This window comes from Topomyia yanbarensis, chromosome 1 (genome assembly GCF_030247195.1).
Source record: "Topomyia yanbarensis strain Yona2022 chromosome 1, ASM3024719v1, whole genome shotgun sequence".
NCBI classification, from domain to species: domain Eukaryota; kingdom Metazoa; phylum Arthropoda; class Insecta; order Diptera; family Culicidae; genus Topomyia; species Topomyia yanbarensis.
This window is the reverse complement of record NC_080670.1, coordinates 20,610,374-20,635,726: the sequence shown is the minus strand read 5'-3', so window position 1 is coordinate 20,635,726 and position 25,353 is coordinate 20,610,374. Positions and strand designations below refer to the sequence as shown.

At 41.0% G+C, this 25,353-nt stretch overlaps 1 protein-coding gene across 8 annotated transcripts in view; it reads left to right on the top strand.

Annotated features, from left to right (window-relative positions):
• LOC131677060 (afadin) overlaps positions 1–24,481 on the top strand; it is a 178,558-nt gene extending 154,077 nt beyond the window's left edge. For 6 of the 8 annotated variants that reach the window (XM_058956595.1, XM_058956596.1, XM_058956594.1 and 3 more), the window contains 5 exons: positions 16,169–16,306; positions 16,718–16,844; positions 16,911–19,203; positions 22,523–22,641; positions 22,716–24,481. In XM_058956595.1, the coding sequence (XP_058812578.1) occupies positions 16,169–16,306; positions 16,718–16,844; positions 16,911–19,203; positions 22,523–22,641; positions 22,716–22,896 (2,858 nt within the window). In that variant the 3' untranslated portion in view covers positions 22,897–24,481. Of the gene's footprint in view, positions 1–3,356; positions 4,311–16,168; positions 16,307–16,717; positions 16,845–16,910; positions 19,204–22,522; positions 22,642–22,715 lie in introns of those variants that run through there. The other 2 variants (XM_058956598.1, XM_058956600.1) reach the window with 2 other exon arrangements.
• Positions 24,482–25,353: the final 872 nt, after the last annotated feature.

Genomic DNA, 25,353 nt, shown 5'->3' with positions numbered 1-25,353 from the left:
AAATAACATGAAGTTTCGTAATCGGATTCACTAAAATCACACGAATATTACTCAGCGCACTGAATAGTAGCAGAGTGCCTTGTCTAGAATAGTACAATTGTGCGCGGAAAAATGCAACAAATTATTTGACATTTTCGGACTCAAATCCGGCAGAAAAATTTGAAGACAAGTTTGTAATCTGCGCCAAAGGTTGGCATGGTCTGATGCAACCAAGTACTGGTTCTGGATCAACGAAGTCAGTCTCAGTGCCCGCTCTAACCAATTCGTCGTTCTTCGATTTGAGCTCGTTATGCGATTGATAATTTCGATCTCGTATCTACCAAATTAACTGCTTTTAGGGCAGCCTGACGGTCAAAACAAAATGCCCACAGAAGAGCTGGCATAAAATATCCTAAAAAACTTTACTTGTGAAAATTGACTGAAAAATGGCGGAGTTGTTCAATGTTTAAAAAGGATACATCCAGCTGACGCATCCTGTAGAACTGGAATGATTCCATCTTGTTCCGGAGAATATATTTTTAATCGCCCATTTGATCGTTTCGGTTGCCACAAGTCTACGAGCAAATGTCCAAGAATCAGAACTACCTGAAAGGAACTCCGCGGTAGTGGTGATAGCTCCGTACAACCTGTGTCAAAAAGACAAATGAGTTCTACATCTTTGTCAGATTTATATTCCCCATTATCAGTTCTAATCGAACGGACATGGTACTGACTCTTGATTTCGAAAGTAACTTATTTCAGCTACTAGCCTCGTTGAGACTTGAGAGGCTAGTAGCTGAAATTGTGCAGAGGCTTTTTAACCACTTTGCTCAGATAATCAAAAGGCATTTCTGTAAACTTTTGGAGCCAACTTAAATGCCTCCGAATCGTCTCTACGTCGGTGATTCCAAGATCTTCTACAGAACTTTTTGAGTCTAGCAAGTTCGGTATTCCACCAAGGGGTTCCTCTAGAAGCACTTGGTATGCTACTACCATGAGTGAGTTGGTTTTATTCACGGTCTCATCAAAGTCTCTTATATATTCAACCCATGAAATATAGTCGCCAAGTCCTTTTCGTAGAAGTCCCAGTTCGTAGATTTTGAATTACAATATGTGACGAAATCAATCGAGACGTTGGAATGATTAGCGATGATGTGTTTAATATCAGATATCGAGGTTCGAGCTTGTTCGGTACTAGCTATCGGATCATACAAATGTTGAACTATCTGCTAAATTGAGATATGTGCTGCTTACGTAGTTTATCAATTCGGTGACTCTCAAATTGATATCTGTGCTGCCCCAGATGGTGTGATGGGCCTTTGCATCACTGCTGATTATGACCGCCAATTTCTACCACAGTATGATACAACACTTTTGAAATCGTCAGAAGGCGATGATTCAATATGCGACAGATATGCTGATCAAGAGATCTATTGTCTGTGTTATGTTTATGTTATCACCAGTCAAATTGGCCATGACAGCACAAATACCGCGAGTCGTCAGGTTGAAAATAAAACATGCGTCTTGCAAGTTTGCTTGTGCTTTCACGTGGATTAGTCAACAGAATATATTGGCGTAAATGGCACGTTCCCCGTATGTAGTCGGGGATTTGTACCTTGCCGTGTGTTTTCATAATTTCCTGAGTGGAAGGAAAGGAGAAGGAGATGTGGGGAAGTAGAATTGGAAGGGTGGGAAAAATAACAGCACAGTATGTCTCTGAGTGTCATTTGTCCAAACATGATGTCGTCTATGTAAGGACGGTCGAAAATTCGAAATCGCAATTGCGCTACTGCTGGACAGTTGCATATCAGATGATAAGGGGTTCCGTAGTCGGATTCACAAAGATTGCATGAATAGTTGCCATGTGATAATTGAGTTTGCAGTGGCCGGTTGAAGCCCTGGTCAGCATGCCGCTGTGGAGCTTCGAAAATTGTAGGAGATTTTTCGAAATCACTGAGCACGGTTGTTCTAGAAACACCTTTGTTTGGCGACGCGTTTGTAGATTTCTTCAATAATTACGGTGCTCGGACGAAACCCAGGACCGTATTTTTTCCCTTATCCAACTTATCGAAATTGGCAGGGCGGACTCAGGACCAACGAAGTCAATCGCTGACCCTGCCCTGACCAATGCGTCAACCCCTTCATTTCCAGTAATACCGGAATGTCCGGGCATCCAGACAAGGTAGATAGTGTTGGCCAGAGTTAAAAATATTCAAATTCATTGAATGAAAATTGATCATATTCAGCCGCATTCATTTTCAATATTCAGTGACGCAGCTGAAAGCGTCAAATGAACAAACCGCCCATTCATCCATGCACATTTTCATTCGTCTACGATTATTATACGAAGCGACCGTGCAGCAACGAATCAAACGCATCAAAGTAGGCACTGGCAAAATGAAAGCGATGATGATTGTTGTTTTATATGCTTTACCGGCATTTGAAAACATTTTTCTTGATAATTAGTGAAATGAATATATTGTACGATATTCAACTGAATGAATAACATGGATATTTGAATGAATATTTTTTCTATCCACCGCGAGTCGCATCAGGTTCATTTTCAGCCGTCAATAAAGAGCTTCGATTATTTGTAACTCTGGTGTTGGCAATGTTTAGTTCTTTGATTTGGGTTCAGCACGCGATCACTAGCTTGGACCCTGATTTGTCTGAGCTAAGGGTCTTGGTTGCAACCTATCTATTGGAGCAGAATACAGAATACAGTACAATATCTACCTTGTGAGTGAGATTGTTCCAATCTCATTCCACGACAGTAGACACCAGCACGTCCCTCCATCAGGGAACCGTCAGTGTAACAGACCACTTGCGTTTGTTGACAATCACTCCTCTCGAGAGGGAATCTTCACATGGAATGTCCTGTAAGGAAAACTACATGTGAGTGTTAATATCGCTGGGAGCAAGAATATCTTCACCCCATGTAACCATTATTTAGTCATTTAGCCATTCTTGTTGAAAGATAGGAAGATGGGTTCCCGTAAATGGAAATACCAAACACCAAACTCGTTCGAATTTGTTATAAATCAAAAATATCGTTTCTACTAATTTGACAGTTTTATGCAGTTTAGGAAAAATCGAGTCGTCATTTTCAAAAATTATGTAGGTCAAACAATATGAAAAAAGAGCTTGCAACAAAAATAACAATATTCCTTCTTTAATCGAACGTATACATGACGTCATTTGATCTCAATAAATATCCAATATCTTACCGCATGCAACCTTTTGCTATAGTAAATGTATCAGTAATCAAACAGTTCGTTCGTTTTTTGTGCAAAAATGTCAGAACTCGGTTCATTGTAACTTCCAGCATAAGCATAATTCCCCAAAGTACGTGTTCTCACACGTCACCATCATTACAGCTGAGCTCAGACCACGTCCCGTGACGTCACCCGTTCCAACCGCATGTGCACTTATGAAAAAGCTCATCGAACAGGACTTCACCCGTTCAGTGCTACCGTCAGCAGATGTCTCTACACCCGGCACTCGACTGCAGTGGCAAACACCAAAGCCAACCGAATCGATCCAGTTCGGTCACGGTAAAGTAAGAACTTTGACTAAATTCTTTGATTCGCTGAAGGATCACAATAGCAATTGGTTGGAGGACAGTAACGAACAGTTAAATCTAGCTAAACATAGAACTGTCTCTTCATCTGCTCCCAACCTTTGTTGGTCTGAAAATTCCACCAGAGAAGGCAGTGCCAGTAACAAGCTGTCATCTGTTGAAGAGGAAGAGATCATGAATCAACTGAAACAATGGAGCGAATTTGGGTCAATTGGCGAGAATCTGGATACGACGGATAAATTTGATTCAACTAAACCCTGTGAATCGCTCGAAGCACGTGACGATAGATTAGATAGGTGTATAAACAAACCGAAAAGTGCCTTCAACTTAAACAACTACCACATCGTGGACTACTGGAATTCTTCTCCGCCGGATGGATTCATTTTGAAAAAAGTTAAAATTTGCAAGAAAAACTGCACGAATATCGAAAATAACGTCATCAAACTTCGACTCCTGTACAGCGGAAGCTGTCCGAATTTAAACTTCGCTCCACCATCAACCCGCCAACAGAGACCATTCAGTCCCTACCAAGAATCGTCCAATCAAACGCTGCGGCAGTTAAAGAAGCAGCAAAATTTGATTAAAATTCTGAAATCAATCAATCGGAAATACGCACCCGCCCCTGCCGTCGTACCGGTCACCACGCGGCGGGACGATTGGAATACCAATCACAGTGCAATGCCGCAGGATGACTGCGAAACGGAATCGACCCCGGACGAAAGCTGACGCGAGTCGACGTCCAGTATGACCAGTACGAAAATCCTCCTGCTGTACAGCTTTATGTAAACAACACATACACGCACCATTTTCGCTAGTGCTTTGGCCTTCATGCAAATAATAATTATTAATTTATTCACGAACAAATTATCGCTTGTTGATGCATCAGAAATTGCGATTACGCAGAATGCGTTCACCGCTTCAGCTTCCTCCTACGTGCGTGATCCGTTAGAAGGGGAAGGGCGTTTCACAGATCAACAATGCTATTTGAATTATAATTTTGAAACTTGATAAAAAACCGTCTGCCATGCATATCTGCCGATGCTGGTGTAGTGAGGTGATAGTGGGTTAGAATCGACTGAAACATTTCGTTTCAATCCTCAGGGAATTTTTCATAAAATTAGTCTAATTTTGGCGTTTATCCGATAGCAGAGAATTATTCAAAAAATCAGCGGAACAAGTTGTAAAATTAGCCGTCAATGCAACAACTCTCAATCGATTATTCAGAAAAGAAAATTTGCATAAAGGTCGTGCAATTTTGGCGTTCTTGTTCCGCTCCGAGTAAAGTGGTCGATGAATTATTTAAAACATCATCGGAATTAGCGTTGAAATTAGTTCCTTTTTCCCTCTGTGATTTGGTACAATTTTATCTTTCTCCTTGGTACCACAACTGACATTGCATTTATCACTCATATGCGAGAAATAATCCGCAGAATGCACCACTCCGATAATGTGATTTCCACATGAAAAGTTACTAGCACAAGTTTTCCGGATACATCGCACAGTTTTGTCGGATAAATAAATCTGCCGGAAAATGAGTTAGTGAATTTATCACGGTATCCCTTTTGTAGTCTCTGTTTCACGGGTACTTTTCATAAACATGCAAAACAAGTCGTTGTGTTTTGTTTTCTAGCTTATACAGTGGAAATTTCGACATTTTTGTGTATTTCTACGAACATAAAAAACACCTCCGGTGAGCGAAGTAATATTCATTTCAATTAGACAGGAAAATTTAATCTGACACTATTTGTGGAGCCAGATTATTGTACGACTCATTCGTATCCGGGAAAGATGAACATCGGATAAGCCTTCTAACAAGTAAGTCGATGATAATTGCCACACTTTAGATTGACTGGTAAATCGCCTATAGAACGACTTTAAAGAAAAAGTGATAGTTTGGCAAACTTGTTTACAGAGTGTTCCCACTCTACTTTTCCAACTAACGGCAAGTTACGGCGGGTAGCCTAGAACAAAGTTTAACCCACCTAGCCCCCTTTTGGTTTATTGGGTTCGAATCCAGTTTCTTGTTCTGTGGTGGACTCAAAAAGTTGATGTAAACTAGCTCTCCGATCTGTCCAAAAATGAGGTTCAACATTTTCATGCAATGTTTTATAGTTAGCGAAATAATATCAAAGTTTCTCAGTGGTATTAATTTTGTAACCCGTCAGGGTAACAATTTAGCACTGGGTGGAAATATACCCTTTTTGTGTATACACTCCGTAGAGTGTATTTGTTTACTTATGGCGATTTCGCTTGAACCTGAAACTGAGTCAGGTTCTAACCCCAACTGCTGTCAGTTCATACATTTTGACAGCAGTTGGGGTTAGGAACTGACTCAGTTTCGCTTCAAACGAAAACCACATTAAAGTTATGCTCACCGCTGTTCGATCCCTGTCAAAAAATGCGGACGAACATGGTCAGACGATTTAAACAGTTTGACTTTTGACTCAACTCGCCTGTGCTAATTGCCCCTCGGAACAAATGCAATTTGCGAATGCGATTTAAAGGCAATTTCAATACTTAGACAAATTTTCTGGCGGCTGAAATGGACTTGGTTGTTTTTTGCGTTTTTTCAAACATGGCGCTTCATTTTTGGCTTAAGCTTAAAATTGTTTTTTGAACAATTGGTGTGTTCTCATTTGTATTTTGTTTGTCTAGTGTACTTCATTTAGCCAACGAATGTAGAAAATTGTGGAATCTTGTGTAAGTATAGTAGAACAAGATCTTTGTCTTAATGAACGTCAGATTGTGATAAGTTTTGGTGTGCAATACCAATTTCACCTTTGATTCTTCCTATAAGTTGGTTGTGATTACCTAGTATACTGGTAAGTATATGTGAGTAGATAATGAATCCGAAAATAAGTATTATTTTTAATTTTCATATTAGGCAATAAATGGCGATTAAATGGCGCGTTCCGTGGGAGATTTAAAGGCGGCAAAAAATGACGGCGGCAAATCTCCCAAATGTTGCATTTGAAATAGCCCCCTAATTGCCAGCAATTTGCTGGCAAATTGAAGGGCAATTAGCGCATCCGAGCTGGCAAATAGCCCCCCGTTAGCCAGCAACTTGCCCTTTTTGACTGGGATACCGTTCACATTTAGTTTGTAAATTTTTATATAGTTTCGCGTTTGTGAACAGTTTTGTTTGTGAAGATAGGTGTAGTAAATTTTGTTTGACAATTGTAAATAATTAACATAGCGCTTAGATAGGCCACCGCTCTCTTACTGCTGAAATAAGTGTACTGGCTATGCTGCGCATAGGTGATGACAGCTATGCGGCGGGACGGTTTTTTTTTTGTCTTGGTGTTTTCTTGGTGTCGAGTGCGAAAGGCGGCCATCGTGATACGCCAGAAAGTAGAGGATAAGTCGAACGAGCCTAGCTCTCCTCTATAGGTAATAGCCAAGGAGAACAAAGCAGGGCGGACAAAGGTTCCCCCTGGGAAGTGCACTGCGGTGACTTCCGGGATCGTTTACGGCGGGTAGACGATCCGGCGATTCGTCGCCAACGTCGCTAGGGAGGTTCCAACAAAGGAGCGAAGCTCACCTCCCTAGCTAAAAGCCAAGGACCGCTGGCGGAGCAGCCAACGACATTCCGGGAGAACTCGGCCGTTGTAGTCCCGGCCGGTCGGAAGAAACCGCCCGTCTTCCCGCCAACGGTATCAGCAGATCGACGAGATCCATCAGTACACAGTGTAGCAGAGGAGGAATAAAATCGGTAAACTTATTAATTTATTTTATTTGTTCATCTTTTTTGTTGTGAAACGAAAATCCGAAATTATGTAGAAGCATCTAGGCCGCCCTGAAAAGAAGGGTACGCCGGGCAAACAAGAACCCGAGTAGTGGGCAAACCCCTACTTACAATTTCAGCTTACATACGTCGATTAAATTTTAGTATGAGTTTGAGTAAAATGTCCGACATTTGCGATTGACGCCCTCCATCAAAGCCGGCATAGTTCTTTCCGGTACGTTTTGCTCAGTTTTTAGCTTTCTCATCATTTTTTGTCCGTAAGCTGTCTTTTGACCTTTCGAAGTGGGTGCTTCGTTATGACCCAATAGGGTTCAATCGGACGGAGTTCAGGCGGGTTTACGATTGTCGGTACAAAATCCACAGAATTAGCTGCATACATCTTCGACACGGCTTTCGAGTAGGCCGTTCCTCTATCGAAGCCGAAACAGCAACGGGTTTTGTTAGCAACGTCATGTAGAGTTTCAGAGCGTTCTGAAGTTTTGCACTTTGTCGGTTTTCAATTTGGATCGCTGCTTGACCATCTGGACGTCGAAACAACATGTGGTTCTAATGACAGTTTCTTAAAATAGTTAAAAAAAATTGTTTATGCTCTGCTACGTGGAATGTGAAAATCAAACTCAGATGGAACTCTGTTAAAAGTCCGCTGCCAACCAATGACGGCACCTTTAGCTCCATAGTTAGTGCGGCGAAGAGGTAATCAGAGGAATACATTATTGCAGAGAGCTCCAGGGTGAACGTTCACATTCATCGCACTGAGAAGCCCGGGGCAGCTCAAAATATATAAAATCAAAGAATAGGATAGATCCCGCCGCACTTGCAATGTATCGAGTCCGATAAGCAGTCCACGACTATCGTAACTTGGCAGCTGGTGTGGGTTGTTCGAAGGCAAACCAAACAAATCTTCGCTGAACTATATTCCAACTGATCAATATTCCAGTGTTAATGGAACGAGGGAGCAGTAGATAGACTTTCAGCAGTAAATATCTGAAAAGTTCTTGGATATTCTCATTATGAACCCGAAACACCGTGATGCTTTTGCGACAATATAGCTAATATGCTGCTTAAATGCCAATTATTCATTGAAAAAAAAGATCTTTGACACAATTCGCACTCTCAATCGTGGATTCTGCTAGACAGTATCGGAATCGAATAAGATTTAGGGATTCTGTGGTATAACTTAACGTCGTTTGCGAATGATAACCGTGGGCCTTCTAAACAAAAGATAACGTCGATAAAGCAGGACAAAAATCAAAGGACCGAGATGGCTGCCTTGGGGAATACCAAATGAAGCGAAAAATTCTTCACCATCTATCCTGACAGCCAGACGACGATTACTGAGATACGATTGCATCCAACGGAAAACAACGGTACCAAAATCAAGTCTATCCAACTTTGCTATGGCAATTGCATGATTAATTCGAAATCAGATGAAAGATCCGTATAGGTTATGACAATTTTCCACATAGATCGTGAACAACAGAAGATTCGTAGATGTTAAACGTTTCGGTATAAATCCATGTTGAGTCTAGGTGATGTATTGTTTGCAGTGATGACAGATGAGTTCTAACACAATTATTTCGAACAGCCTAGGAACTGCACTTAGCGTAGTGCCGCGGTAGTTGTCAAGCTCTTTGTTATCCCCTGTTTGTAAAATGGAAACATTAAGGAGAATTTCCATAGGTTGGGAAATACTCCGGTTGTGATTAACGAATGAAAAAGATAACAAAGAGGCTCCAGTACACCGACAGAGCTTTTTTGTAGATCATCCTAGACGGAAGACCCGTTTCCTTTCTCTTCGTATTAACAAAAGCTCAGAAGCCCTTCGGATTTCGTCTAAAGTTTTGTTGGATGTTGAATGCGATGTTCACTTATCATTTGTACAGCAAGTTATTGTAACTGCGGTACTCATTACTGGCTTTTGCGAAAAAGCACTTGAGAATCGGATATCGTCGATTTGTGTACGCACGTAGAGCTTTGGCACGGGTACGTTTCAGATTCCGAAGCATGGCATTAGACCAGGCAGGCTTTCTGGGAGGTTGATATTTTGGTATGGATTTTTCAACACAGTCAAGGAAAAATCCGTTATAGAGATCGACAGCATCTACATCCACTTGATCAAGTAGTACAGTCCAGTGGGATAAACAATTGGGAGCGGCGTTGTGCTACTAAAACAGTTTTGTGAACATTTCGACGAAGCACAGCTAAAGCTTCTTCATATTATGGTGCATTAATGATAGAAATTTATATTTCTAAAGCGGGATCATAGTTATTCAAAGGAACGATCACACTGGGAACTTCACTCTCAGAACAATCAGACAGAGTGTTCCCATTGACGAAGACAAGGTCAAGAAAACGAGGCTGATGTTTGGAAATAGTGTTTACTTGATTTATTTTTGTGAAAAGCTATCTCGTCCATAAGTAAGTGGCTGGCATGATTAGGCGTATCCCCCATACGTTCTAGTTGGTTGAAATCACCAAGGACTATCATCACATCGTCTGCCTGCCTGAGAAGAAGCTCTATAGAGTTTAGATGGAGCTCGTAATAGAGCAGTCAAATCGTTTTTCTCGAGGAAAGTAAACAGCTCCAATAAAGTAGTTCTTCGTTTGCGTACTAATCTTCGTCCAAAAAGCTTCAATGCTTGATTACCTATCCACAACAAATTCACAGTAGTCAAGTGCGGAAGAAACAGCGATCGAAACTCCCCTGCCGCTACTTACGAGTGCCTCGACCCGCACGATAAACCCGAATCCCCGAAGAGCTACATCTATGTAGTACGCCCATCAAGCCAAATTTCTGTCAGAACGTAAATATAGTACTCCCCGTCAACACCAGCCAAGTACAAGTCCTCGATTTGCGTCCCTAGCCCTCTGACATTTTGTTAGTACAACCGCAAAACGTAAGCGCCACGTGCCAAGCGTCCCGACATATTGCAGGGACGTGATATCGTCGCTGTTGTGCTAAGTGCTATTGAGCTATGAGGTACAGTTGTGTTCTAAAAAATAGCAGCGCTGCATCAACCTTGAATGCTACATGTATTATTCATGTGTGTGTTGCAGTTTCGCAAACCAAGCGTATCAATATGTAGTGGTGACATCCCCCATCAGAAACGAAAATTATTTGTTCCGCTTTTGATTTCATTCTGTGTATATTTTACATCAAACCTATTTATGTGTTCGCTTGAGGCCGTTTAAAATAATAGCAGTGGTTATCATTTTTTTAAACTATTTGATTTCGTTCATACTTTTATTGAAGATTTTCCATTTAATTATTCCGTAAGTGTATGGAAAACAAGATGGAATGAAAAAGTAAAACTTTTTTTCGTATATATTGCAGAAAAATGGGTCGTGGTAAACATTGTTTCGAAGAACAGCGAAAACTGATAAAAACCTTGATAAAACAAGGTAAATCGTACAGAGAGACACAGGAAATGATGATAAGAAATGCTATAAAATGGACTCCCAAAGCTGAAAACCGAGGCCGGAAGCGCTGTACCTCCCGCAGGATCGACTGAAAAATTGTTAATCTGGCACGAAATGATCCAATGACGACTTCTATAAAAATTAAGGATGATTTGAACTTAAATGTTAGCTCTGTTACTGTCAGGCGAAGGTTGCTGGAAGCCAAGTTGTATGCCCGTAGTCCCCGTAAAGTACCGTTATTCGCAAAACGGCACGTTTTAAATCGCATTAAGTTTGCTAAAATGCACATTGACTGGCCCATACAAAGATGGCGGAATGTTTTGTGGACAAATGAGTCAAAAATAGTGCTCTTTGGAACAAAGGGCCGCCGTCAATACGTCAGACGTCCACCGGGAACAGAATACGAACCAAAGTATATTGTAAAAACAGTATAACATGGCGGAGCGAAAATTATGGTGTGGGGATGTTTTTCTTACTATGGCGTAGGTCCAATACATCGCATACCAGGCATCATGGATCAACATGGATACATCAAAATACTCAACGAAGCTGAGTTACCATATGCCGAAGAGGAGATGCCTCTAAAATGGGTGTTCCAGCAAGACAATGACCTAAAGCATACAAGCAAACGTGCTAAAGCTTGGTTCCGGGAGAAGAAGATTGAGGTTATGGAGTGGCCAGCGCAATCTCCAGATCTTAATCCCATTGAAAACCTGTGGGGAGATGTAAAATACGCTGTTTCTGAAGCAAAGCCGAAAAATGTAGAAGAGCTATGGTCTGTAGTTCGTGATTCGTGGGCTGCAATTCCTGTCTTTCGTTGCCAAGTCCTTGTAGACTCGATGCAGAAGCGATGCGTGGCAGTTATTAAAAATAACGGATATGCTACAAAGTACTGAAGAATAGCAATGAGTTTCAGAACGAGCGGATCGCTGAATATCTTTAAACCATGATTTTCTTGTTTTAAACTAACGTGCTGCAATTTTTGTGAACAGTGATTTTTATAAATATCTGAAATTTAAAATACAGAAAAATAAATTTTGCGAAATAAAACCTATATTCAAGTGGGGTTGAACTAGTTTCATGTATTGACTATGAAGTACATTCGAATTAATACGTACATTTACAATTGTTCTAGTTTCTATATTTTGGAATACCCACTGCTATTATTTTGAACATAACTGTATAGCGAGAAACATGCTGAAAAATTCTGTAATATGGCTACGTCCGGAGATTGGCACTATCTTGATGTATTAGACGTTTTTCCACGTAAAACTATCTGAGAAACACATTGGCATAATCATTTTCAAAATAAAAATACACGAATTGTGAGAAAAATGCAGTTTTAGTTTTAATGTGGAAAATAGAGTATATTTAGCAACACTGTAACCCAAAATTATTATTTTTCTAGATCCCCTGACTCATTTCCTTCAAAATTCATCTAACCGATTGTTTATAGACCAAGTTAAGCCAAATAAATGAATAAAAGTTATAAATTGATGCTTTATTTGTATGGAAAATTTTTCATGCTCGATTATGACACGCCATACAAATTTTGTCATCAACCTATGACACGTGTGAGTGCGACTTTTGTTTTCATTTTCAGTAAAAACTCGCAATATAGTCAACCGATCTTCGTAATATTTGAGAGATTAATATAGAATATATAGAAGCATCAATTGTCTTCTCTGAATTGTTTCTACCTTTTTTAAGTTTCAAGATATTCAATCTCAAACTTTACGTTTTTCGAAATGTTCGAAATGCTAAATGGCGCTTGTCATAAGATAGCACAACAGCGACGATATACCCAACGGCATGCTAGAAACCAAAATGACTTCAGGAAACGGATCATTATTTGAAGCAGAATACTCGCCTGAGAAAGGAGTTCGGAAGAACCCCTCACGACCTCCGGAACAACTCAGCCGGTTGCTGGGCCAGAACGGGACACGGACGACAGCGCGGCGCGTTCGGAGGCTTCCATAGTACGGTACAACAGGTGTCCCGGATTTGTTGGAGCAGTCTCGGCGAAGATATGGTGGTATGTTGTTCAAGAAAAGAATTCGGAAATCGGCGTTTTATTTCCCATCAGTTACTTTGTCACCATGGCTTACTAAATTCTCAGTATGTTCATCTGAATTTTGGAGTCGGTGTTGCTCAGGTCCACAATTGGGTTTTATGGACATGTCGATGAATTCTCGAAACAGTAGGCACTCGGGCCAAGTAGCTGGAGTAAGCGCTATCTGTTTCAGTGCTTGACCCGATCTGATCTCATATCACTGTTGAGCTTGAGCTTGTGCGATCACCCCTAGCTGCTACTCCGTTATCGATCTGGAGCAGCTGAAGTTGCACAGGGGATCAGTAGATAATTATGCTTAGGAGTAGCGAAAACATCTTTCAATGTGCAACTATTGGTAATCCTAAAATGTTTATTGATCAATACCGACGCCGGCCAGACCCGAACGTAGATCGCGGAAGGAAAGGGAAGGAATGGTTTGTCCGATACTTGCTTTTGCTAGAGGCCGTATATACTACTGCGCACTCCACAAGTATCACGGGAGGAGGATATTTTGTTAGTAAGTATAGAAGTTGGATTTTAGTTCTTCTTTACCGACGCCAGAGAGGACTAGATATCGATCCATCAACTCATACATAGACTGGGGACCAACGGCTTTACTTCCCTTCCGAAGGAAGACGTGACCACAAATTTTTTCACCTCAGAAAAATCTCAAGGACCTCGGCTGAAATTTGAACCCAGGACAACTGGTATGAGTGGCGCTCACGCTTACCATTCAACCACCGGGGCCGTCAGATCTGAACTCATGTCACTGTTTACTTCAAAACCGCGGTATGCGGCCAATTCTGTGGATTTTGTGCCGAAAGATCTAAACCCACTAAACTGTCCTGAACTCCGTCCAATCGATACTTAGAGCCACGATGAAGCGTGAACTTCAGAAGACCAAATAAGAGGTTATGGACGAAAACGGTAAAAAAAAACTCCAAGGGACAGCCCTATGGGGTTGTACGAATTGCAGACGTAGGACTGCAATACGTGAAATATTTAATTTCTTATTACATTTGGATTAATAATTAATCAAACATTTCTTTCTACAGTTCACTTCATGAATCAAACCGTCTTGCTCATCAGGTCATTTTATTTACAATGAGCGATCGAATCCGATTAAAGAAAGCAGACAGAAAACTGCGATGGAAAACCAAACTAATATCTGGAACTGCTTTAAATTTTAAAAAGTTTTCTATTGTGTGCGGTAAACAACCAGACCGATGCTTAAAAATCTTGTTTTAGACAATACAGTCACAGTTCTTGTATAGGACAAGCTTTATAGTTTTATTTTGCCGTTATTGTAATTTTCCTAAAGTACACATAAATGTAGCGAATGCAGTGGTCTTAATCATATGTCGAAGCAAAACATATACAAGAATTGAAAATAGTTTTATGAATGGACTTAGATGCATTTTTGCAGCGATTTTTTGAGTAACAGTGCAGTGCAGCTCAGATTTCTATCATACACGCAACACTTGGATATACCTACACATTCGCCTCAAACAATAAACCCAAGCGAACGGTGTACCGTGCTTGAATCAAAAAGCTGTGTCAGTACAACGTGTCCGTACACGAATGGAAGATACGCACCAAGCAAAATGAGTCAACGCTGGTGATGATGGGTTGTGCGAAAGAGACAACTAGTACCACGACGCTAGTCTCTGCTACACTTGCTGTGGGAGCATGCAGCGCAGTGCTCTGCTCTGCCTGCTGTCCAAGAGTTAACTGAGCTTGCCCGACCAAATCTGCTCTTTAAATAGTCGATGGTGACGTCATTCATAGAAGCGTTGCGCGTTAGGTACATAAATCTGTCGTGCCAGACTAGGGAAGCGCAGAAAATGCGTGGTATTTTAACTATGTTGAACATTATTTAAAATTTTAATGCCGTGATATCAAAAATCTTTGGGTTTATCTATTGAAATCTATTCTTAGAAGTATTTCTGAGCGATATGCGCAAAACAAATGAAAATTTACCGTAAGATGGCTGAATTATAAGCGTTTAAAATTGGACCACTTTTCGTTACATACCATTTTTGTTGAATTTGCAACGTGCACCCCCATATCGAAAACAAAGACGTAGTCCTACGTCAAAACTCAGAAAACATATTGGAAACGACCTCACAAACTCTGAGGGAGGTCGTCAATCGCAAATGTCGAGCATTTTACTCACATTCATCCAAAAATTCAACCAACATGAACTTGCCAATCAAACTAAAATGTCACCATAATTATCGACTCACCCTTTGGTTCCTTTTTCGTCGCGTGGGTCTTTGTTCCAATGCGTATTACCTTCGTGATTAGTCGTGATTTGTATTTTTATAGGCATCTACCCCCGTAACCCCACATAACTGACCCCTATGACAGCATTGAGTTATGTTGAACTCTCATATCACTTCTTCCACAAAAAGCGTTAGCACCCAGTAGACGCCAGTCTACGGTTTAAATGTCATCAATAGACGTAAGGAGAATCATGACATAGGAGCTTGATGAAACTGGGAACTATACACCATGGGCCCTATTCTCACAGTCACGTCACCTAGTGACTAGAGTAAATTTTGTTCTAGTCACTAGGTGACGTGACTGTGAGAATAGGGCCCCATTTGTCGAAAAAAGTTTTGATAATCTTTGAATATCCTTAAAACGATATTTGAATTCATGAAAAGTCCATTGTCATAATATATTTTTACTTTAGAAAACTGCTCATCACGAAGATGTAACTTTGCATAGAGCCAACCGTCAGGGTCAAGTTTGTCGCGTTGATTTATTTATAATATATTATTGATAAAGTCTAAGTATGAAGAAAGCATTGTTGATCTGTGATGATAGCGTAAAAAAATTGCTATCTATAGTGGTATTCTGATACAAAACACAGTGAACTAGAAGTAGGTAGTAAATCGACAATTAAAAATTGTCCACAGAATCTTCGAATGTCGAGACTCAAAACCTATTCAAAACTGTAGATTTGAACCAATAAATCTATGTATTATTTGTATGTAGAAATATTCTTGCCTATTAGTTTAATGTTGATCACTGTAGGAAGTTTAGCTGCATTTCCAGTAGTTAGTCTAAACCTCGATTTGCATGCGACTTTGTTGGATTATTTGTTCCACTACTCACGAAAAGTAGTTTATTCTTCAAGTATACGCAGCTAGTGACAGGTATGCATTAAATAAACGATGAAGCATTCATCCAAATCCATTCCAACTAGATATCTTTTAATCCCAGCTCATACATGGGTTTGGTTTGGTCTTCCACCATTCCTTTTGCTGCCAATACTAGAAGAATCACCTATCACACCTATGTCGTCAATTAACACCACTTTCGGTTCTGTAACTAGCAAAAACCGGCTCCGTTCAAAATTTGTTGTTCCCCCCCTCAAATCCAGGTGGCAGACGAATGTCCGAACGAGACATGACACGCATAGGCACCAGTGACCCCAGCAAACCACCTCTACCTTGCCCTTCTGGACAGCAATTACTCAACAGCAAATCGGTTCCTGCGCTGCACCACGTTGGCAATATCGGTAAGGAGTAGCGATGTTATAGATGACAATCCGGCTTCACCGGAAACTTGCGAAACGGATGGCGTATGCTTACTTGCAATGTTCCATTTAGTATCCATCATCTGTGAAGACGTCCATATGTTTTTGTATTATATCCGCACATAAAACACAACTCATGCGCACGTTTTGAATTCTGCATTTTATTATTTAGCACGGATTTACGAACTAATAACAGGTTGCACCACATTCTATAGTAGGTGCAAATACACCACGCGGGTCTCGAAGCATTGCGTATTTAATTATTTACTGTACTACCCATAATCGTAAGTTAGTTCCATGTGGATAACGAATACCATAGAACATGGGATAAATGTGCGATTATGGGTTGAGTACAAGGAAGAACAGAAAAATGTATAATTTTTATTCTCGTAGGTGCCTCTGCTAGTAAATCTCGTAGCATCCACAACCTTGCGGGAGGAAGCAGTCAGGATCAAGGTTTTTATCAAAATCTCAGTGTTTATCGCGCGCAGAATCAAAGTCATCCAAACTTGGGTGAAAGGTAACCTCAAAACCTTAGCCTTAAAATTCAACCAATTTCGATAAATCAATTTATTTTCTGCTCTAGACCTCCAATGCCACTCCAAACATCACTCAACTCCCCGGGTGCATCGATAAGCAGTGGCAACAGCCAGCAGCAATCAATTCTTAGCCGTCCAGCATCTGCCTACTTCAACAGCAATAACAATGCCAATCCAAACACCTTGTTGTTGACAACACCAACCAACTCGATGTCGTACGCAGCAATGCCTAATCAACAGCAACATCACCCGCAGCAACCTCTTAGCAGTAACATGTCACATCCGAACCTAGTGGCAACCGGTTCTAATACGATGAACAACCGACTTCAGAAAATGCAACAGCAGCAACAACAACAGCAACAAATCGGCATGAACAACTTCGTACGGGATTCACAGGGACAGCAGAGTCTCAGACTGAATCAAATGATGGCTCCGTCTATGCCCAATATTGCACATTCCTTCCAGCAGCCACAGCCACCACAGCAGCCCCACCAGCATCCGACGCAGCATCCATCTGGTTTATCGGCTAGTCAAAGCATGCAAAACGTTAACATGATTGCTGGTGGGTTTGGATACCAAAATGGTAGCCCCATGATGTCCCCTCATCTGTATCCCAACGAGCAACAGCAGCAACAACAACAACATGCCTCGCTACTTCGTGGTCAAGCGAAGCTAGCAGAGATGAACGAGTTGATAAAACGGCGCAATCAAGCTGTGCCTCCTCAGCAGCGTTCCCAAAATCCAGATTCTTCAATGATGCCATCCCCCTCCATGCCGCCGCAGATGCAGCAGCAACAACATCAAGCCTTTAGCGGTGCTAGTCCTCATCCCAGTACTCCAATGAGCTCTCACAAACAAATGCCCCCGTCAACGGCTCCTAAGCCACAGATCCGTCCTGGAGCTCCCGAGCTGCAAGAGCATCCACCACTTCCACCAACTAATACGCATCCCCTGTTCAAAACAGCACCCGGAAGTGGTCCCACCGTAGGCGCATACAGCTCTTCCGAACCGCCAAAGGTAGGTTTCTATCCGACAATGCCACAGCAGTCAAAAAATATAGCCCCAGGAAGCAACCCCTGGGAACGTGAGGAGAAGGAGAAGGAAACTGAAGTCCGCCGAGAACAAATACGCGCTTGGCGCGATCAACAAATCGCTGAATTACAAAATTTATCGCATCGATCGCCCCAACAAGATGACCAACTTCGTACTCTCATGCTTGAGCGGGACTTTGAAAAACGTGCTATGGAGGAAGATACTGATTTCGACAACGATTCTTCTCCGTACGGGAAAGACTCTGCTGCTGTTCACGAAGTGTTGAGACTCACACAAGCACAGAACACTATATCAGCACCTCTAACCAAAATGAAGCAAGTCGACGTCAAGACGTCATCCATTCAAAGCTCTGAAACCACATCAAACGATGGTCAGCAGCCTGCAAATTCCGTTGCGAACACCATCGCCAGCTTCCAGCAGCAGGTGGCCTCCGCTAGTGCCTCTATTCAACCGAAAAGTATCCTTAAACACAACAACAGTACGCCATCGTCTCCATCGAAGGGTTCCGCTAAATCAGCCAGTTTTGCACATCACGATAAGCAGCTTAATCTCAGTGAAATTACTATAAACAACACTAACGCCAACCAGTTGATAACTCAAATGGCTTTGGACATGTCACAAATGAATCTTGGAGAACAACAGACAGAGGAAGAACCATCCGAGTCGCAATCAGCAATTAATGGCTACCTCCAAGACACAACCAACAACAACAACCAGGGAATAGTTCCGCCTCCACCACCACCGGAACGAAACAGCTCGTATGTCATAATGTCCCAACAGCAGCAAAAAATTAGAAGCAGTGCCACAAAGCTTACTTTCAACAGTAATGTTGCAACGCCGGAGCATCAACAACAGCAAAGTATCCTTAATAATAACAACAACAATAACAATGGAAACAGTAACACTTTGGGAAGATACAGCAACAATCTTCTCGCAACCGCCCCTACTCATACGACAATGCCCGCTAATTTTGGTGCCGGACAGATCAACAATGCCGGCGGTAACGTCGTTGGTAATACTGGAAACATTAACAGTAATAATAACAACAACAACAATATGGCAACACTCGGTGGATCTTTCCGGGATAACAAACGCGTTTCGTTCCACGACGAAGATGCCATTACGGCAGCCAATATGATGAATAACAATGCCGGCGGAGGAGGTTTCTTCTCCGGGAACAGTAGCAACATAGGCAGTAGCTACACGGAAGCGGGACATCTGATCGGGAGCAGTGGTGCCGGCGAACAGGGAGCGCTGGGAACGATTATGGAGCGACCGGATCCGGATGTAAGTAGATTTTTTTTAATTTTTATAAATTCTAAATGCATTCAAGAATTTATGAGGGGGCTATTAGAAGACAGGCTAAAAACACCTTCTAAAAAATCATGACATTTTATCGCCAGCATGTTAATCACGAGTATTCAAGGTGATTTGTTTCAGAAGGTAGTAAAGTAGCTGAGTTCGATATTTTTTGAAAAGGAAAAGGGGTCATGCAACAATAAAAACCCGTATTGATCAACATTTATGCTTTTTTCGCAATGCTACAAGCTGCTCAATTTTTACATCCTCAATACAATTCTCCTAGAATATTTATAGCTCCTTAATTGCTTGGAAAAGATAGTCGAAGACAGCCTAATTTAATAGGCATTATCAGCTTTCAATATATATTGCAAGACAACGAAGTTATATCAAAACTTAACTTTGCATCTTTTACTGAAACTGTCTTTGGCACACAGCTTCAACGGAATCCAATCAAACCAAATGTTTTAACATTGAGTTCTACTGATAATACTAACAATTGTGAGTGCTCAAATGAAAGGTGATAGCCCCAGTTATCTAGCTTACTTGTTTTTGTGAACAAGTCTTCTGAAAACCAAAAATTATAGTTGTTTGAATTTTCGGTGCTCTACAGACACCATAACCAGGAAAGGGTTATGAAGCGGTTTGTTTGCGTTACAATTGGCTGTGTGTACGATATTTGTATGCCTTTCAATATTCAAATGTCAAAACGGTACAATACCGACGTAGCTAGACGAGTCCATAGTTCGGTTTGTTTACTACGAATTTTAGATTTTATCTCAAGAAAATTACCGATTGTGGAAGAGACAATCAACTAGTTTTTCAGCATTAAAATTGAAGAGCTTAATACGTAAATTGTTACAAGCATCACCATCGCGCTATCTGTGTCCTGAAACGATTCTGTCACGTTCGCCCGAATGACATTCGCCCGAAAGCCATTTACCCGAAAGACATTTGCCCGAATGTCACATAAACCCGAATGTCATTCACCCGAATGCCACGAACACCCGAAAAACATTCGCCCGAACGCAACATAAACCCGAATGCCATTCGCCTGAATTCCATATACCCGAAAAACATCGAAATGTCAATCGAAAAAAAATTAATTTATTAAGATGAAATACAAATTTTATTACATTTGATGCTATGAAGAAATTAACACTAAAGCTATACCAGTCAAATAGTTAATGGTTTGTATGATTTAATTAGGGTTTCCAGTTTTAGGTCCTTTCGTGAGTTATTTTTAGACTTTTTAGCTGTTGGTACCGCTTGTAGTGTACGTAAAACATACGTACTATGATTTTTCTCTTCAAGCTGCAACTGCTTCAACACACCATAGAATTTCCACGAGTTAACAAACCGTTCCATTTATTGTGCTAGTCTTCCACATTATTGGTGGTTCTAGGAATCTTTGTCTTCATTTTCGAAAACTGACCACGAAGCGGGGGGCAAAGAACGGTTATCGAGAAACTTTTTGATTAGTTTCCTTCCTACCAAAAATACAATTTTTACTAATGTAATCCAAAAAATCGTCGAGAGCCTTTGGACAACTTTTCCTCAATTCATCGAGTTCCATTGGAATACCTTAATGGGGCAAGAAAGCCAAAGCAATAACTTGTTTGTAAATTAGTTGTATTCGGTGATCTTCCGAATATTTTGTCTGATGACCAAGTTGTTTCATTTTTCTTTGGTTTAGATGGAAGATTCATCCGTGAATTAGGTGGAAGAATCATCCTGTCTCGAAATCCAATATTACGTAGAGAGCTATTTGGTATATAGATTCAAGAAATTGCTCTTGTTTTGAAAGAAGGAATCAACCCTTATGTTTGAGTATACCGGGCAGACGAGTGGATCAACAGTTTCTTTGCAAACTTATTTGGCATGCAGATCCAAAGATGTGTCATGTTTGAAAGAAGCAATCAACCCCTAATTGTGGGAAAAGAACTGCTCATGTTTAAAAGAAGGAATCAATCCCTAAGTGTGAGTAAACCGGGCAAACGAGTGGATCACCGGTTTGATTGCGAGGGCTATTTGGTATACAAACTCAAAGAACTGCTCATATTTAAAGAAGGAATCAACCCCTATGTTTCAGTAAACGAAGCATACGAATGGATCACAGGTTTGCCGAGTAGGGACCTCCGCTTCAGTTCCTCGACCTCGGTAATTGTGGCAAAGCCGCATCACACTAGCTTCGCCACATAACATTTATGAGCTACTATTTACTAACATTGTTGTGCCAAATGGACTTCCACCATGCAAGATATAATTACTAATTTAATTGATTCAATTCGTTAACGGAACATCTTAATATATATTTACCTCGATCGATGGTGTTTCCGAAAGATTTCTTATTATTTTGTCCGGTTTATCACAAGATTTCACCGCTCGAGCTGACAACTGCGTCTTATATGCATCAGTTTGCACCTGAAGAGCATTTGTGGCGTTGGCAACAGAACCTCAGTGACGTCGAATAGTACACCCAAAAGCGATGTCGCATAGCCACATTGGTCAGTGTACGGTTGACTAATGTGGCTACGCCACATCGCTTTCTGGTGCACTGTCCGACTTCGCTGCCGCTCAGTCGGCTTTAAACTGGCTATAGCCCCTATGTTTGAGTAAACCGGGCAAACAAGAGGATCACAGGTTTGCTTATAACTCCGGCGATGGGTGGATCAACGCCTCGTCCAACGGACGGCTTTGCGTTGCTTCGGATCCTTGGCCTCGGATATGCGGTCAAGCCGCATCACACTAGCTCCACTCTATAAGCTCACTTGTTATTGTTCAGTTTATCAAACTTTGGTTAAAGATTTCACATTTCCCGCACGGATTTGGTTTAATTGGGTTAAAATACATCCTTTTGGCAAAAAACCGCATTAAAGTCGGACTTCACTAAAGTCACTAAACTAGACAATTACCGATTTTATATTATGCTTGAGTGAATGTGGTATTCGGGTTAATGACATTCGGGCGAGTAGTCCATTCGGGTTGATGGCATTCGGGTAAATGGTCCATTCGGGTTAATGACATTCGGGTAAATGGTCCATTCTGGTAAATGGTTTTCGGGCGAACGTCATTCGGGTAAATGACTTTCGGGCGAATGTCATTCGGGCGAATGTGATAGAACCCCTGAAACGTAGCTAGATTTCTCAATATGCCGAACAGTCAAACTAGTTGGTAACCAATAACACAGGTAGCGCTGCTGCTACAAAAACGAACCAAACCTTGCTGTTTTATAGCAACACCGCCGCATCGTACGCTATAATCTCAAACGTGTCTTCGCTGTGTTCACCCTTTTTCCTCTCGGCAGCGCTTCATCGATGAAACCATGCCAGCCATGCTGCACACACCGACCACCCCCGATGCGGAAAGCTGGAACATGCCGATGCAGGCCACGCCTGGTGTGATTGGTGCCCAGGAAGTGTATCGGTATGTTAATTTTTCAACAAATGCTCACTTCAAAACACACTAAAAATTGCCATATTATTTCCTCCCCCCCACAGTGATCCTCGCACTCGCCGGCTGGCCGAACAGCAGCAGAAGCAAAAATCCGAACCCGTACCAGAAAAGCTGTCGTTTAAGGAGAAAATGAAAATGTTTGCCCTAGAGTCGGGTGAAGATAATACCCCGAAAGATAAGTTGAAAATATCCCGCGCTCAGCGAGACATTGATGCAGTCCACTGAAGTGGTTCAAACTAGCTGTTGGAAGGAAACCCCGGAACATAGGCGCCGTCGAGCTAAGGTAAAGTACATTTCCTCTATCCCTCACATTGGATAGGCTGGTGCGAAACGAATCGGTATTAAGTGGTTAGTATTAAAGAAAGGTAGAAACTGTTTTTTGTTTGTTTTAGTATTTAACCGCTGTGAAAAGTTGATTTTATTCGTTTTATGACACTGAGTGATGATCACGATCATCCTGTATAGATTTAGCTGAATCGGAAGCAAGGATTTGAATATGCTAGGGAACACTATTTGTTATTACTTTTTTAGAGGTGTATAAACAAAGTATAAAATTGAAGGACTATTTGCTGAAGGTACATGATGATTACATTATTGTAATTTAATAAAATATACATCTCACAACATATTGCCTGCTACATACAAACAAACCCCTGGATTAGGACAAAGCATGGACATGATAACTTCACTAGAGGAACCCATTGGACCAAAAAAACAAGATATATATTCATTCTTAAAACATTTTCTAGAAAGTTGTATATGTTAAGCAAAAAAAAATAACTAGACAAAGTAGAAAACAATTTAAATATTAGATTTTATTCCCGGACCTACAAGTGTAGCGAACAAACTGTGGTAAAGCGCGAATCTTGTTCAGAGAGGAAAGTCCTTTTTTTTCTACAAACAGATGTGACAGTGATTCGTATCGAAGTCCTATTTTTGACTAGAATGTTAGCTATTTTGTATCGAAACTTATTCAAATAAGTGACCTAAACCCGAGATGCGGTAGCCAAAACCGTACATATAAAAAGTTGAATATAACCTGTCTCTGCGTGGGATTGACGCGTGAAAAAAAGAAAGCATTAGTGATTATGGCACCCTGAGATGTTTGGTCAATTTTTGCCTCCTCACACTTTATTATTACTTGCTAACCCAACCTGCTAGCAAAAGGACACACCACTGGGATTTGATACATGTTTACACTTAGGAGATCAATGTATAGCGATACAACAGCATGTTATAAAACCTGTTTCCAAACATTGCATTTCATGGTTAGACTATCGACTATTTAAGTGACAACACAAGCGGGCGAAACATTAGGGACTAGAATAGGAATTGAGCGAACTAAAAACACAGAAATGCAACCTGTTAGGCAGCGAAAGAAAGCTAAGGCAGGTATGATTTTATTTGTTAATATGTTTTTATATTTCTGATGATTAATCTTATATATAAAATATATACGAGTCCACTAGCAGATATATTCTGGATTTTTTTTATCAAGGTGAACCCCATTTCAGACTACCGGAGACAAGTATTTCACAAAAAATAAGGTGTTTTAAACTCTTCACATATTTAAAGAAACTGAATCCTCCGATAGTACGAGATTTGTTAATGAATACAATACTATAAACACACATAGAATTGCACAGGCGATAATAGCAGAACAAACATAGTACATTTTCAAGCAAAAAAGCATATTTCTCAGATAATAGCTTATAATTATGTCTCATATAGTAGAATTTTATTAAGAAATCAATACACACAGCAACTAACATACACTTTAACGGAAAATACAGCAAACATGTAAATGTTACTGGAATGCATATTTCTTTGCCGAAAACTCCAACAGTGTGATATATACAAAGAATCAGTGTTCAAGACCTGCAAATCGAAATAATTTGAATTGACTTGAACCTCTTAGGTTTGCTCCGGTTTATATGGAAAATTCGTACGCGACCGTAGTAACCAACCTGTAACTCCGGAACCAAAAATCGGTTCGGAATGACATTCAATAGCAGTCAATGTATCTTTCATTTGAAATCAAGTTTGCAAAAATCGGTAGCTGCGACATTAGCTTAATAACTTGTCAAGTACCCTGGTGGCACCAAGAACCGTCGTAGGTGGCCAATGTAGTCAAAACAACTTTGATTGGTCATTAGTGATCTAGACCAGAAAATCCAAGTAATTTTGCATCCATTGACCCCTATAACACTCGCTATCTTCTTCGAATAGAAGGTTTATAGGAATCATTTCAGCTATCACGTAGACTTCATCTAACACTTTTTGCGGTGTCATTTGCATAGATCAATTGCTGGCTCTGAAAGTAACTCCTCAGAATCCTACAGAGGTACTCGGGAACCATCAATCTGTGCAGCGAATCGAAGATTGCAACCCAACTAGCACTGTTAAAGGCGTTTTTGTTACTTCCTAGGTAACAACTCCGCAATAACGTTTACCTTTTCCCTTTTTCTTCTGCGCAGCCCCCATAGTTTCCACGACCATTCGTATGGCGTCCACAGTAGATCTACATTTCCGGAAGCCGAACTGCACATTAGATACGTCAGGGATTCTCAACTCGTAGCACCACTGTTTTTGGGTTTGGGAAAAATTCTGCCGTCGGGGAACCCTCCGCTGGAGTAGACTACATCTAACGCCGGGGGTCAGTTGAGTAGTATGCGACGCAGC